The 16698-nt window shown below is 46.9% G+C and overlaps 1 protein-coding gene across 3 annotated transcripts in view; it reads right to left on the bottom strand.

Moving 5' to 3' along the window:
- Nucleotides 1-542: 542 nt before the first annotated feature.
- LOC140428306 (ankyrin repeat domain-containing protein SOWAHC-like) overlaps nucleotides 543-16698 on the bottom strand; it is a 145722-nt gene continuing 129566 nt past the window's right edge. For 2 of the 3 annotated variants that reach the window (XM_072514643.1, XM_072514641.1), the window contains exons 7-8: nucleotides 8889-8990; nucleotides 959-1030 (exon numbers count right to left, since the gene is read on the bottom strand). In XM_072514643.1, the coding sequence (XP_072370744.1) occupies nucleotides 974-1030; nucleotides 8889-8990 (159 nt within the window). In that variant the 3' untranslated portion in view covers nucleotides 959-973. Of the gene's footprint in view, nucleotides 1031-8888; nucleotides 8991-16698 lie in introns of all 3 variants that reach the window. The other variant, XM_072514640.1, reaches the window with a different exon arrangement.

Here is a 16698-nt window from a genome sequence, read left to right as displayed (position 1 = left end):
TGGTCACCTTAGTTAAGGAAGGTTATACTTGCATCAGAGGCAATTCAGAGAAGCTTCACTCACTGATTCCCTGACTGAAGGTAGTGCAGGTCAGAGGTTGATGTTGAGAAGAATGCGAAGTTATCTTATTGAAACATAAAAAGATTCTGAGGGGGCTTGCCAGGGCAGGATTTTTCCCCTTGTGCGGGAATATAGAAAGAGGGCACAGTTTAAAAATAAGTAGGTTCCTATTTACAGTGGAGCTGAGGAGGCTTTTCTTCTCAGTCTTTCGTGTCTGGAACTATCTTCTACAGAGAATAGTGGAAACTGGATTACTGAATATATATTTTTTTAATTTATAAATTTAGAGTACCCAATTCATTTATTCCAACTAAGGAGCAATTTAGCGTTGTCAATCCACCAACCCTGCACATCTTTGGGTTGTGGGGGCGAAACCCACGCAAACACGGGGAGAATGTGCAAACTTCACACGGACAGTGACCCAGAGCCGGGATTGAATCTGGGACCTCGTCGCCATGAGGCAGCAGTGCTAACCACTGCGCCACCATGCTGCCCTTGCTGAATATATTTAAGTCTGTGTGAAACATATTTTTGATCACCAAGGAAGTTATTTTATGGGGGACAGGAGGTGAAGTTAAGGCTACATCAGATCAACCATGATCATATTGACTGGTGAAGCAGGCTCAAGGGGGCCAAATGGTCGAATCTTGTTCCTATTTCTTTTGTTCAAAGGTTAGACAGATCAAGGGGACTTAGTAGCCTTCATAAAATTCACTTAAAAACATAAAGAAGCTTCGATGAAATGTTCAGACAAAGTATAAATTAATATTAAACTAATTCATTCATACATTTGTAACTTAACTCGATAGTGTAGCAATATTTTGTTAAGCTTGTCAATCATGTCACTTGTATAGCTTGTGCAGTTGCTCACTAAATATATTGACTTAGTGTTCAAGGATTTTAAATGATACATTTAGCATTCCAAGTAAAAGCCAGAAGTATAAACATGGTCACTTACAGATGTGAAGTCCTTTATATTTTCATCAGAAATGTTTATATGGAAGAGAGAAAATTTCAGTATTTAACAGATGCATTACTTTCTTCCCATTCTATTACAGAAATGACATGTGGAGCAATAACCCAGCTTTCAGCACAACACAACACAAATTACAGTTAATAAAATACATAATGCAGCCAATGGATGTTGAATTTGCGTGATAATTCTGGTGAGCCAGACATGAGTTCAGAATGGGGTTTATGCCTTCTCCATAAACACAAGCACTGTGTAAGCACATTGGGATGGATTCTCCATTTGGGAGACTATGGGCTGGATTCTTCCATTTGCATACTAAGTGCTTGCGCCGGCGTGGGAACCGTGGCGTTTTACACCAGAGGAAACAGCGCAACAGTTGCACCGATCCTCCGTCCAATGGGGGGGGGGGGGGGGGGGGGGGGGGGGGGGAAGGGAGGGGGGGAGCTAGCAGCGCAAAGCCCCCAGCTTTACCTGCGGACACGGCCGGAGAAGTGCTGGGTCCATGGCCGCGCAGCCACGCCGTGCAACATGGCGCTGGCCGCACGGGGACCCGGCCTGCCAAAACATGCCCCCCTGTAACCAGCCTCGCCAACCCCGGACCACCCCCAGCCTCTGCCGAATCCCTCACTGCCAGCAGAACGGCTCCCCCCAGACTGTTGCGGTGCTGGACACAGTCCGCAGCTGCCACGCGGGCTCTACGAAAAAAAAGCATAAGTGTTCCGTGCCATCGGGAACTCAGCCCATCGCCCATACTCCCAGAGTATGCTGTTTTTGAGGGGGCGGAGCATCGTAAAAGCGGTGCCGCCCCCAATTTCGGCGCACAAATGGGAGTTCTCCGGCCGATTGCCGAATGCAATTTCGGCATTGCCAACCGGAGAATCCCACCCCATGTTCTCCTGCCGGAGCTTAATTTCACTAGTTTTACAATTCCCTTGTGGTCGCAAAGTGGAATGCATCTCCGTATTCCTTACCTTGCAAATTGATGCCTGGCGTGGAATACAAGGGGATCCCCAGGTCATTATGGCCTATTTGCATTTATTTCCATGCTTCTGCTGGCGTGCGGCGTGGAACTCGTTCATGCCACCAGCGAGGAGGTCAGAGAATTGCATCTGGGTTTGTGTCCGCGCCAATTCCAATTTTGTCCCGACACCCGATTTTCCGTCCCATCGGGGAATGCATTATGGGTGTTCCGGGGACAGAGAATCCCGCCCATCATCTTTCCCCATACTGAAATGTAATTAATTAATTACCAATGCCACGCCAATCAAAAAACATGATTGAAAAATCAAGTGAAAACTGGTGCTTTTTTTGGCATTTCACTTATTCACCATTTCACTTATTCACAATGCTGCACTTCAATGGAGGCATGAAGATAACAGATCAACCGACAACTAAGTCGCAGCTTTAAAAAATGGTTTTACTTCAGCTTTGCTCCGGAAGGCAGCAGTTCATGGGACCTGTAGCCTATGATACCTTGCTTATGTTGTCATTCCGGATACCTACAGCCAGAAATTGATAGCCCACAAACTGACCGCACAACTTGGCCAAGCTTGATCCCAGTTTCATCTGGCACTTGTAACTTCTAGCAAGGCTAATGTTCAAATCTATCCTCTTCCTAGGCCAGTCAGATGCTCATCCGAGAACATGAGGACAATATATTTTAAAAAAGGAATCCCCCAACTGTTGACACCATCATGGTCATAAACCTACGGAGGACAGCCCAGAATTTCTTAGCCTGATTTTTACTCTTTTGATGGTTCAGAATTTCCTGCAAAGGCAAGACGGATGACACAAGCTTTAAATTTCATTGCCTGTGTGCCAATCTCACCGTGCCATCTCACCTGCAAATTTCCTGGTAACTGAATGAGAACATGCTGCAGCTAGTACAGCAGAAAATTAGATGTAGCATGGCCAATGTTTGCAATTCTGAGAAAAGACAACATGGATATCATATAGGAGATTCAACCTTAATGAAATTTTAATCAGAATTGTATTTAACAAGTTGCAAAATTGAAACTTTGTATACTTGAATATGCTGCTGGATTTTATACTTGAAATCTCAATTTTAAGTTGCTTTTGTTTGCTCTTAAGTAATGCTGTGTTGCTAAATAAATTCAACCTATGAGATAGTCAGACTCATGGAAGTATACAAACCCAGTACAGCTGCTCCACATCTGGCTGTCTCTGTACTGGCTGATGGTCGCTGTTTACTGAAGCTACAACCATTGTATGGAAAAAAAGACCCGATCAAACAGTTTGCCCTGCTGGGAGAATTTCAGGGAATGCCTGGATGTGTGCTTTTCAGCGGATCGATCAGGTTTCCAGTTCATGCTTCCTATATTCCCAAAATCTCTTTGGCTAGAGCAATCTAAAACATAATCCCGTTGTAGCGCACAAAGACTACAAAGACTCAGGAGAGACGAATAGAGATGAAGTCGATGAGGCTTTATTAAGCGTGACTTGTTCCCCGCAGTTCAGTAACAGACTGGCCTGCGGGGGAGAATCTCCTGGTTCTTATACTCCGCCTTCAGGGCGGAGCTAGAGGTCAACAGCCAACCAGGACCCGGGATCTGTCAGCCAATGACATCACGGCTTCACAGTCCCACATGACCCCTAATGCATACTACCACATTCACCCCTTGTTAAAAATTAACCCGGCGGGGTGGTGCTTCGCATGGTGGTAAGGGTTTACAAGGCTGGTCCTGGGAGGAAAACTTTTGCATGTCATCACAGTATGTACAGGGTTTTTTTTTTGTTTTGCACTATTTACAGTGGTCGTAAGGGGGAAAAGAAAAAAAGTTCTCGTTAAAGTCCACAACATTGTAGTGTTACATCCATGCCACGAGTCGGTCGGGCGGTCTGGTCGTCCTTGTCGATCGCCTCGGCCCCGGTGGTGGTGCTTGTTCCCGTGTTGTCGTCTCCGGGAGCCTTATGGTTTCTGCTTCAGCTTCACTTCTGGTCGGACCTGGAAGGAGGACCGATCCTCCCGGGAAGGGGGCGGTGGCTGGGTGCGCCGGTGGCAGGGAGGGAGTGATTGGTGTCGGGGGGGTGTGCGTGTTGCCGGCGGGCGCCAGATCTCGCAGGGAGACCGTGTCCTGTCGGCCGTCGGGGTACTCCACGTAAGCGTACTGCGGGTTCGCGTGGAGGAGGTGAACCCTCTCGACCAACGGGTCCGACTTGTGCGCCCGCACATGTTTTCGGAGCAAGATGGGTCCTGGGGCCGCCAGCCAGGTCGGCAGCGACGTTCCAGAGGAGGACTTCCTGGGGAAGACAAGGAGGTGCTCATGAGGCGTTTGGTTAGTGCTAGTACACAGTAGCGACCGGATGGAATGGAGAGCGTCTGGGAGGACCTCCTGCCACCGTGAAACTGGGAGGTCCCTGGACCGTAGGGCCAGTAGGACGGTCTTCCAGACAGTGCCGTTCTCCCTCTCTACTTGCCCGTTCCCCCGGGGGTTGTAGCTGGTCGTCCTGCTCGAGGCTATATCGTTGCTGAGCAGGAACTGGCGCAGCTCGTCACTCATGAAGGAGGACCCCCTGTCGCTGTGGACGTATGCGGGGCAACCGAACAGTGTGAATATGGTGTTAAGGGCTTTAATGACTGTGGCCGCTGTCATGTCAGGGCAGGGGATGGCGAAGGGGAAACGGGAGTACTCGTCCACCACATTCAGGAAGTATGTGTTGCGGTCGGTGGAGGGGAGGGGCCCTTTGAAATCCAGACTAAGGCGTTCAAAGGGACGGGAAGCCTTGATCAGGTGCGCACCATCCGGCCTGAAAAAGTGCGGTTTGCACTCTGCGCAGATGTGGCAGTTCCTTGTGACTGTACGGACCTCCTCCACAGAGTAGGAGAGGTTGCGGGACTTTATAAAGTGGTAGAACCGAGTGACCCCCGGGTGGCAGAGGTCCTCGTGGAGGGTTTGGAGGCGGTTAATTTGTGCGTGGGCACATGTGCCACGGGATAGGGCATCGGACGGCTCGTTCAGCTTTCCGGGACGGTACAGGATCTCATAGTTGAAGGTGGAGAGCTCGATCCTCCACCTTAAGATCTTGTCGTTTTAAATTTTGCCCCGCTGTGCATTATCGAACATGAAGGCTACCGACCGTTAGTCCGTGAGGAGAGTGAATCTCCTGTCGGCCAGGTAATGCCTCCAATGTCGCACAGCTTCCACTATGGCTTGGGCTTCCTTTTCCACTGAGGAGTGGCGGATTTCTGAAGCGTGGAGGGTTCGGGAGAAAAAGGCCACAGGTCTGCCCGCTTGGTTAAGGGTGGCCGCTAGAGCTACATCGGAGGCGTCGCTCTCGACCTGGAAGGGGAGGGACTCGTCGATGGCGCGCATCGTGGCCTTTGCGATATCCGCTTTGATGCGGCTGAAGGCCTGGCAAGCCTCTGTCGACAGAGGGAAGGTCGTGGTCTGTATTAGGGGGCGGGCCTTGTCTGCGTACTGGGGGACCCACTGGGCGTAATATGAAAAGAACCCCAGGCAGCGTTTTAGGGCTTTTGAGCAGTGAGGGAGGGGAAATTCCATGAGGGGGCGCATGCGTTCGGGGTCGGGGCCTAGTATCCCATTGCGCACTACATATCCCAAGATGGCTAGCCGGTTTGTGCTGAAAACGCACTTGTCCTCGTTGTATGTGAGGTTCAAGGCTTTAGCGGTCTGGAGGAATTTTTGGAGGTTGGCGTCGTGGTCCTGCTGATCGTGGCCGCAGATGGTTACGTTGTCGAGATACGGGAACGTGGCCTGCAAACCGTGTTGATCAACCATTCGGTCCATCTCTCGTTGGAAGACCGAGACCCCGTTTGTGACGCCAAATGGGACCCTTAGGAAGTGGTATAATCGCCCGTCTGCCTCGAAGGCTGTGTACTTGCGGTCACTTGGGCGGATGGGGAGCTGATGGTAGGCGGACTTGAGGTCCACGGTGGAGAAGACCTTATATTGGGCAATCCGATTGACCATGTCGGATATGCGGGGGAGTGGGTACGCATCTAGTTTTGTGTACCTGTTGATGGTCTGGCTATAGTCTATGACCATCCTTTGCTTCTCCCCTGTCTTTACTACTACCACCTGTGCTCTCCAGGGACTATTGCTGGCCTGGATTATGCCTTCCTTCAGTAGCCACTGGACTTCGGACCGAATGAATGTCCGGTCCTGGGCGCTGTACCGTCTGCTCCTAGTGGCGACAGATTTGCAATCCGGGGTGAGGTTTGCAAACAAGGATGGGGGCTCAACCTTGAGGGTTGCGAGGCTGCAGATAGTGAGTGGGGGTATTGGGCCGCCGAATTGGAAGGTTAGGCTCTGCATATTGCACTGGAAGTCTAATCCCAGTAATGTGGGCGCGCAGAGTTGGGGAAGGACGTAGAGCCTGTAGTTTTTAAACTCGCTCCCTTGCACCGTTAGGGTTACTATGCAGAAGCCTTTAATCTGTACGGAGTGGGATCCTGCAGCTAGGGAAATCTTTTGCGCACTGGGACGGATGGTCAAAAAACAGCGTCTTACCGTGTCGGGGTGGATGAAGCTTTCTGTGTTCCCGGAGTCGAGCAGGCATGGTGTCTCGTGGCCGTTTATCAGCACTGTTGTTGTCGTCGTCTGGAGCGTCCGGGGCCGTGCTTGGTCCAGCGTCATTGAGGCCAGACGTGATCGTAGTGCTTGAGCGTCTTCCTCGAACCCCGTGGAGCCGTCGACACTTGGGTCCGTTGTTGCCGTCCAAGATGGCGGCGGGGATGAACAAAATGGCCGCCCCCATGCATCGCACATGGCTGGGGGGGTCACAAGATGGCGGCGGGGTGGACAAAATGGCCGCCCCCATGCGTCGCACAGGGCTGGGGGGTCCCAAGATGGCGGCGCCCCTCCTCCCCTCGTGGTGGCCGGGACCCAAAATGGCGGCGCCTGCGGGTCGCACATGGGGCGCTGGGGGGGTTGGGGAGCGTTTGAAACGCGCAGGACTCCTTGTTCTCCGGGGACAGCGGTGGCCGGGACCCAAAATTGCTGCGCTTGCGGGTCGTACATAGGGCACTGGGGGGGGGGGGGGGTTGGGGAGCGTTAGAAACACGCAGGACTGCTTCTTCTCCTGGGACAGCGGCGACCTCCCGGGACCGGCACACAGCCGCGAAATGGCCCATTTTCCCGCAGCTCTTGCAAATCGCTGCGCGGGCCGGGCAGCGCTGCCGGGGGTGTTTCGCCTGGCCGCAGAAATAGCAGCGGGCTCCCCCGGGACGACTTGGAGTCTGAACCGCGCAAGCCTGTGGGGTGGGGGGGGGTTGTCGCGACGGGGGTCCACGGAGCCCAAGGGGCTGCCGCGCGGTCGGGGCCGTATGCGCGGGCGTTTCGCGCGGCTACATCCAGGGAGGCTGCAAGGGCCCGTGCCTCTGAGAGTCCGAGCGACTCTTTTTCCAAAAGTCTTTGGCGGATTTGGGGAGAGTTCATACCTGCGACAAAAGCATCGCGCATCAACATGTCCATGTGTTCAATCGCGTTTACCGGCGGGCAGCTGCAGGCCCGTCCCAAAATTAGCAGCGCGGCGTAGAATTCGTCCAGCGATTCTCCGGGACTTTGCCGTCTCTTTGCGAGTTGGTAGCGTGCGTAGATCTGGTTCACTGGGCGAATATAGATGCTCTTTAGTGCTGCGAACGCCGTCTGGAAATCCTCTGCGTCTTCGATGAGAGGGAAAATTTCCGGGCTTACCCTCGAGTGCAGGACCTGTAGTTTCTGGTCTTCTGTGACCCGGCCGGGGGCCGTTCTGAGGTAGGCCTCGAAACAAGTCTGCCAGTGTTTGAAAACTGCTGCTGAGTTCACTGCGTTCGGGCTGATCCTCAGGCATTCCGGGATGATCCTGAGCTCCATAGTCCTTTAAGCACACTTAATAAATTGTAGAGCACAAAGACTCACGAGAGACGAATAGAGATGAAGTCGATGAGGCTTTATTAAGCGTGACTTGTTCCCCGCAGTTCAGTAACAGACTGGCCTGCGGGGGAGAACTCCTGGTTCTTATACTCCGCCTTCAGGGCGGAGCTAGAGGTCAACAGCCAACAGGACCCGGGATCTGTCAGCCAATGACATCACGGCTTCACAGTCCCACATGACCCCTAATGCATACTACCACACCCGTCACCCTCCAAAACTTTGCATCTACCTGGTTATGCTGGATATTAAATTCTAGTTTCTTCTTTGCCGCCCTGGAGTGAGGAATATTCTTAGCTAGCATTTCATTGCTCTGGGAGTGCTTCTCAATATCTTTCTGGTATGCCTTGTTAAGTCAGTGAACTCTGCTTGATAAAACTGTGCACCAGAAATTTCATCAGCTTGCCGAGCCGATGTACTCAGCTGCTCCTTCACAGGGAAATAATCGGGACAGGAGCAGCTGCTTGTTTGAGATAACCTGGGACATACTTGAACAGGAATCTGTTATGATCTATATAATAATAGGCCCAGTTGTCCCTGGAAGCATCCCATCATTATTCTTGGAGAATAGGTTCGCCAGTAGAGTATCAGAGCTGTTGACAAGTATGTCATGCTCGGTCAAGTACACTCTGCCCTCCAACATTCTTCAATGTGACTGGCTATTTATTTTGATTGATTGGGCAATACTGTTGCTGGACACCTGGAGATCGCCTCAACTTGGCCCTAGGTTCAAACGCACATTGCAAAAGGGAAAATCCCCACCCCAGAGATTGTTAAATCTTTGTGGGTGTACTTTTCCAAGGTCAGTGGCAGGTGCCATTTCTTCGCCACTGACACCATATTTCAGGCCATATTATTACATGACTGCTTTATATATAGTTGCATTTTTGATTTATTTATATTTGGGCCATTTATTTAGCTCCTACTTACTGAGAGATAAATTTAACCAGAACAAAGTTTACCTTTTTCGCTGCCAAAGATGGATCTTGCCTGAGGAGATCACACAAAGCAGTTAAATGTCCACTGGCAGCACATTTCAGCCACTCCTTTTCCAAAGGATCCAACTGCAAGAAATCAAAAATGGCGAATAGACTATTTAAAATGCGTTATGTTATTCGCTAACAATCCTACTTGCTATATAGATTTGTTGTCATTTAGTCTTAGGAGATTTCTCCAGGCAACTGATTTATCACACAACTATTACATCCCTGGACGAAAACATGCCATACCAGCAATTTTGGAAAAGTGATACCAGTTGTAATACAAGACTGAACCTAGCAACTCTGGACATCCATTTTATAAGACACAATCAACGCTAAATCCATTCCTGATGTTACTATTAGGATAGTCTTACACCACTAATTTTCACCGCATTATATATTACAATAAATCTCCAACTTAATTTTGGTGGGAGCTTCTTGTAGCTGGAATTTATCCACCCAGATGTGCAAGTGACATGTTGTGAACAGAGGTCCAGCAAAATTTATGGCCTGGTCCCTAACCTTACAGCAAGCCCAACCGTTACTGGTAATAATTGAGAATAGATGTAACAATGGTTTAAAATGTGCAGACAGGGAACATGGATGCAGAGTCAGCCTGGTGTTCAAATCCACCCCAAAATGTAAAGTGCCCTCTACCAGCTGCAAGTCTTTTGTCAGCGTCTGCAGAATTTCATCCATTTCCCAAAGACAGAGGTTCCATTGCACAAAGCGACTCTAAATTTAGCGCCAACTCTCTGCAGGTGCTTTTGAGGCTGAAGGGAGTTACTGAGCTCAGAACGAAAAGGTGCCGTACTAAGAGTGCTTGATGCCGACACTAGGGGGAAATGGAAAGTGTTGTTCGAAGCCTTCCCCTTTATGAGAACAAAAAACTAATCAACAAACTCTTCACAGAATCATAGAATTTAGTGCAGGAGGCGGCTATTCGGCCCATCTGGTCGCCAATGGCCTTCGGAAAAAGTATCCTATTTAAGGCCACGACCCCACCCTATCCCCGTAATCCAGTAACCCGACCTAACCTTTTGGACACCAAGGGGCAATTTAGCATAATCAATCCACCTAATCTGCACATTTTTGGACTGTGGGAGTTAACCGGAGCATTCAGAGAGGAAACCCACGCAGACACGGCGAGAAAGTGCAAACTTTGCACAGTCACCTGAGGCCGGAATTGACCAAGGGGCCCTGGAGTTGTGAGGTAGCTGTCCTAGCCACTGTGCCACCGTGCCACATTCTTATAAAATGAATGTAAATTTTGATGGCACAGGCAGTAGTACAAGCCATTTGAGCTTGACATACTGAATCCAGGTTAATATCAATGAGTCATCAGATGTTGAACTCTTGATCTCAACCACACCAACAAGCAGATGGAAGGCATTTTCCCACAACTAAAGTCTGCTAAAAACTGAAAAGAGAGAGATGGCCGATTATTGCCAATAGGGAGTATTAGGATCATGGCAAGAGATAAGTGGAATCAAATATCCATACCAGAAGTTAACTTAATAAAATTAGTGAGGCAATGGGCCTCAATGGGTTTTATACAGCAATAAAATATGTTTGATTCTGGTTTCATCTTCAAATGTGCACAGAAATAAATATTAAAACAAAGCTTTCTGTAAAGCACACAAAACATTTGGACGGCAGTTTCCTTTCTTGAAGCAACAACATTTCTAGAGAATAGTTATCAGAATAAGAGTCATATATACACCCTAATAGAATAAGCACACAAATTTAAGAACTATGGTTTAATTATGGAAAAACATTACCATTAAGGTAAGTATCTTGTATTTAGGGTTTGCATGTCTTTAGGGTGTCTTTTCAGATTAAGAGCCTGAGCATTAATCTAACCCCAACAAGCAGGAGTAGCACAGTGGTTAGCACAATTGCTTCACAGCTCCAGGGTCCCAGGTTCGTTTCCAGTCTTGGGTCATTGTCTGTGCGGAGTCTGCACGTTCTCCATGTGTTTGCATTGGTTTCCTCCAGGTGCTCCGGTTTCCTCCCGCAGTCCAAAGATTGCAGGTTAGGTGGATTGGCCATGCTAAATTGCCCTTAGTGTCCAAAAAGGTTAAGTGGGGTTACTGGGTTACGCGAGAGGGTGGAGGTGTGGGCTTAAGTAGGGTGCTCTTTCCAAGGATTGGTGCAGACTTGATGGACCGAATGGCCTCCTTCTGCACTGTAAATTCTATGACTCTCTGCACTAATTTAAAGCACCAGAGATGAAATTAGTCTGGAAATTAGTCTGGATAAGAGGCAATCCAGTTTGTAGTTAACAATCCCATCTGCAGGAAGTGTCATCAGCTGCAGAAACGTGAGCTCGGAGATGCAGAGTTCGAGCAGCGGCTGGAGTCACTAAAGTCATAAGAGTTTACAGTGCCGAAGGAGGCCATTCGGCCCATCGTGTCTGCACCGGCTCTTGGAAAGAGCACCCTACCCAAGGTCAACACCCCCACCCTATCCCCATAACCCAGTAACCCCACCCAACACGAAGGGCAATTTTGGACACTAAGGACAATTTATCATGGCCAATCCACCTAACCTGCACATCTTTGGGCTGTGGGAGGAAACCGGAGCACCCGGAGGAAACCCACGCAGACACGGGGAGGATGTGCAGACTCCGCACAGACAGGGACCCAAGCCGGAATCGAACCTGGGACCCTGGAGCTGTGAAGCAATTGTGCTAACCACTATGCTACCGTGCTGCCCCAAGTGTATCCAGAAGGCTGAGGATCACGTGAATAGCACGCTTAGAAAGGTGGTCACACCGCAGCTAAGATACAACAGGCAGATGGATGGCCAGCTGTGAATCGGAGAAACAGGCAGGTAGTGCAGGAATCCCCCGAGACCATTTCGCTGTCTAACAGCTTTTCCATTTTGGATACGATGCACGAGCTGGTTCCTCAGTGGACTGTGGCAAAAGCCAAGTTTGTGGCACCACGGGTGGCTCAGCTGCACAGGAGGGGAGAAGGAAGAGATGGAGGAGATTCCATAGTTAGAAACATTGAATAAAGGAGTCGGCCATTTGGCTCTTCGAGCCTGCTCCGCTATTCATTATGATCATGGCAGATCATCCAACTCAGTAACCTGTTCCCGTTTTCCCCCATATCTTTTGATCACTTTAGACCCAAGAGCTATATCTAACTTCTTCTTGAAGACATAGTATGTTTTGGCCTCAACTGCTTTCTGTGGTAATGAATTTCACAGGCTCACCACTCTCTGGGTGAAGAAGAAATGTCTCCTTGTCCAAGTCCTGAATGGTTTACCTCTAACCTTAAACTGTAACCTCTGGTTCTGGACTCCCTCACCATCGGGAACATCCTTCCTACATCGACCCTGTCTAACTCTGTTAGAATTTTATTGGTTTCTATGAGATCCCCCCTCATTCCTCTAAACTCTAGCTAATAAAATGAGTACTTTGCATCTGCCTTTACAAAAGAAAAAAATGAAAAATTTATAATTGAAAAGAAGGAGTTGTTAGAAAGGCTTTTGTTACTTAAAATTGATAGGATGTCAGGGTCAGATGAGATGCATCCAAAGGTACAAAGAGAAGTGAGAATGGCAACAATGATAATCAGATACAGGGGTGGTGCCAGAGGACTGGAGAATTGTGAATGTTACGCCCTTGTTCAAAGACGGGTGCACGAAGAAAGCCAGCACCTGCAGTCCAGTCAGCTGGACTTCAGTGATAGCGAAATTTCTGGAAACTATAATTTGGGGCAAAAATCTGCAGTCATTTAGAGAGGTGCATGGTCATTAAGGAAAACCAGCATGGATTCATCAAGGGAAAATTAGGTTTAACTAATTTGCTGGACATTCTTTGAGGAAGTATCAACAGGGCAAAGCTGTTGATGTGGTGCATATGGGTTTTCAAAAGGTATTTGATAGAGTGCCGCACAACAGATTTGTGAGTAAAATTCTAGCTCATGGAATAAAAGGGACACGGGGCACTTAGATAAGAAATTGGCTGAGTGACAGGAAACAGAGTGGTGATAAATAGTTATTTTTCAGATTGGAGAGTTCCCCAGGGTCAGTGTTGGGACCCTTTCTGTTCCTAATATATATATATATACACATATAAATATAAAAATGACCTAGACTGTGGCTTCCAGGGCATGATATCAAAATTTGCAAATGATGTAAAGGTTGGAAATGCTGTCAACTGTGATGAGGATGGTCTTGAACTTCAAAAGGACACAGACATGTTGGTGGATTGGGCAGACAAATGGCTGATTAAGTTCTATGCAGAGATGTGTGAGGTGATTCATTTTGCAGCGACAATGTGGAAAGACAGGATAAATAATCAAAGAAATTTTAAAGAAGGTGTAGGAAGAGAGCACATAAGTCATTGAAGATTGCAGGGCATGTTGATAGAGCAATTAAAGAAGCATATTGTATCTTAGGCTTTATTAACCAAAGTGTTCAGTAGGAGTAAGGAGGTCATGCTGAACTTGTATAAGACACTAGCTAGGCCTCATCTGGAGCACTGTATCCAGTTCTAGGCACCCTACTTGAGGAAGGATGTGAATGCATTGGAGAGAATACAGAGGAGATTCACAATAATGATTCCAGGGATAAAGAACTAATGAGGATAGATTGGAGAGGTTGGGACTGTTTTCCTTGGAGAAAAAAAGGCTGAGAGGAGACTTGATGGAGGTATTCAAGATCCTGAGGGGAACGGACAGAGTCAATCGTAATAAACTATTCCCACTCAACAAAGCATCAAGAACTAACGCGCACAAATTCAAAATAATTGGCAAAAAGGAGTAACAGTGATGTGAGGAAAATATTTTTGGCTGGAGCCTGGAACAAACTTTGAGAGGGAAGGTTTGATGGATATATTCAAAAGGGAATTAGACTGCCATCTGAACATAAAGAATGTGTAAGGCTAGAGGAAAAGGCAGGAGAGTGGGATTAGGTAGAATGTTCTTTCAAAGAACCAGTGCAGACGCAACGGATCGAATGGCCTCCTTCTCCACCGGGAAGATTCTGTGGTACAACAGAAAAAAAAACTTGTAGCCTCTGTTTAAAGGTGACCAAATAACAACTAGTGTGGAAGACACAAAGTGTATTAGTATAGGGTGTACTTCTGAGTTTTGCATTAATGGATGTTTTACATAACTGAAGGATGAGTGATTTATTAACCAGGAATGCACTTGATGCTGACATTGAAAGAAAAATGTGCCTAGTTCCCCATGATTCCTCACACCTTGATTGGTGCAAAACTGATCAAAAAATATTTCCAAAATAGTCAGCTGAAACATTCACCTCCAGAATCCTGTTTGCAAATCCAATTTAGTGCTCGTGTAGCGCTAGGATAGCATGCAGCCTGACCTGAAAGTGGGATAGGAAATCCTGCTGAATCATTCAATGACATGAAAATGCACACCTTGGTGATATGGTTACCAGGATTACATGTGTACAGTTTATATAACTGACATTTTTTTAAAATAGCATTTGCGGTGTCACAAACAGATGAGACTCTTAATGGTAGTCAACTGACAAAAGGAATGTTTGGAACAGAACAGCAACAACCTGGGGCAGGTGAGCAAGAGTTATGGCGAGAGCAGGTGGCCAGAGATTAAATTGGGTTTGGGGGGGTGGGGGGGTAGTAGGTATTGAAGCAAAGTGGACAGGACAGGCTACCATTAGCAAGGAGGTGCCAGCAAGTTCAATGTGACCCAAGTCCTTGCGAGTGTCTCAGGGTCAACAGGCACGGTGGAGGGTTTGTTTGGGGGAGGGGGAATGTTGAGAAGTGACAGGATTGCCTCTTGTGATATTAGCAATTTAAATAAATTAACAAAAAAAAAAAAAAAAAAAACTTACCTGGAAGGAAACAGCAGGCCAGGGAAGGAGAAAAATAGAATCATACAACACAGAAGGCCATTAGGTTTAACATGCTTTTGCCAACAATCCTATTATACCCACACCCCTGGCACTTTCCCTGTACCCCTGCATGTTGTGTTTCTTTTTAAAGTATATATTAAATTCATTTCTTGAAGTTATATATAACAGAATATAATAATAGCTTTGGGTTCTGCCACCCTTTCAGGCAATAGATTCCACATAATGAAATTTACCAAGAAGAATGAGCCTAGGTGACAGAGCATTGAGGAATAATAGTGCTATCCAGCATGGGACATCTGAAGGGCAAGCGTAATGGTAAGGGTGCTCAACTTACAGCCTGAAAATAACTTCCAAGTGTGGTCAGGGGTGCTGGAAGGCAGGAGTGGCAAATGCAACTGTTACAGAACTTGTTACATAACAGGAAATGTATGCAGATAAGACTTTAATATATATAAGTATTTATTTCCCATGGGTTTGCCTAGAGCGAGTCAAGATCAAGAGTAGTCTTTAGTTGAGGGCAGGGAATAATTAGATCAGGGCACACAGATGCAATTCAGTTGCTAAGTTACACACTTTGTCCTTATTTTTATATTTGATTATAAATTCACTTATATTATATTAAAACATTTAACGGAAACAGTTTCGGTGAACCTACTGTCAACGACAACTTGCATTGATATAGTACCTTTACCATAGATAAAATTCCAAGTACATCAAAGATGGAATGGGTAAAGCCAAAGAAAACAATATTAGATATGGTGACCAACAGTTTGATGAAAGAACTGCATTTTAAAGGAGAATTTTGTACAAATATGAGGTTTTATAAGATCATTATTTTTTGGCTGTCTCTTTTAAATGAAGGTAAAACAGGATGCCCTGGAAAGGCGGAATGGATTGAAGTTGTATTGGATGCTGCCCAGCAACAGGCAAGGCAATGGTGGCCTTGGGGGAGAGAGGGTCCAGGTCAAGACTTACTGAAACAGAGTGCCAGGTTTCACACCTGAACACAATGGCAGCTGTTTTTGCTTAGGGCTGACTTTAACAACCAGGCAGTTTGATTAAATACATACAATTTAAAATTTGGCTGGAAGCCAATATAAATATATTCCCCCAGCCTTGGGCTTCACACCTTTCTAATAGTTCATTTAAAATCACATTAGAAGATATGATCTGAAATCAAAAATACCCAGCAAAAAAGCATAGATACCCCATTGTAAAGCAGATTAATCTGCCTGTTGTAAATGGAATTGTTGTAGAGGACTCAGTAGGAAAAAGTAGCTTAAATGCAGGCACTATTTCTGTTTTTAAAATAATATGGGGAAAAACAATATGAAGTTGGTCAATGCATATTATTGAAGGGTGAGAATTATTTGTAGAAATAGAAGCTTAGCAATTATATGCTAAATGTGGTGTTCAATAATTATATTGCACATCTTATTTACAAAGTGTATTGGATTTAAGACATAGAAACAGGTCATTCAGCACAACCATTTTTACTCCACTCGAGTGTCCCGCCATCTCTTCTCACATAAACCTACCATCTCAACCACCTATTCCCTTCTCTCTTATGTGGATGTCTAATTTCACCTTAAATGTATCTGTTCTATTCACCTCAATCACTCCTTGTACTACTGGGTTCAACATTCTCATCACTCACTGGGTAAAGATATTTCTTCTGAATTCCCATTAGATTTCTTGGTGAATTTCTTACATTGCTGCCTCTGGTTATGCTCTTCCCCACTGTTACGTGAGAGTACCTTTAAGAAATGAGGATTATCAAATAGCTGCAGTGATGTCAGAGTGTGGGTGGAGCTGGCTGTCTGTCTGCTTTACTTTTCGCTTTGGGCTGGCAGCTACAGGGCGTGTTTAGTTTCATTTTGCAGATTGGGAGCTGCATCCAGCAAAACCAGGTGTAATTCTGATTTCTTTCTGTATG

Source organism: Scyliorhinus torazame, chromosome 8 (genome assembly GCF_047496885.1).
Source record: "Scyliorhinus torazame isolate Kashiwa2021f chromosome 8, sScyTor2.1, whole genome shotgun sequence".
Lineage (NCBI taxonomy): Eukaryota > Metazoa > Chordata > Chondrichthyes > Carcharhiniformes > Scyliorhinidae > Scyliorhinus > Scyliorhinus torazame.
This window is presented reverse-complemented; position numbering and strand designations above follow the sequence as displayed.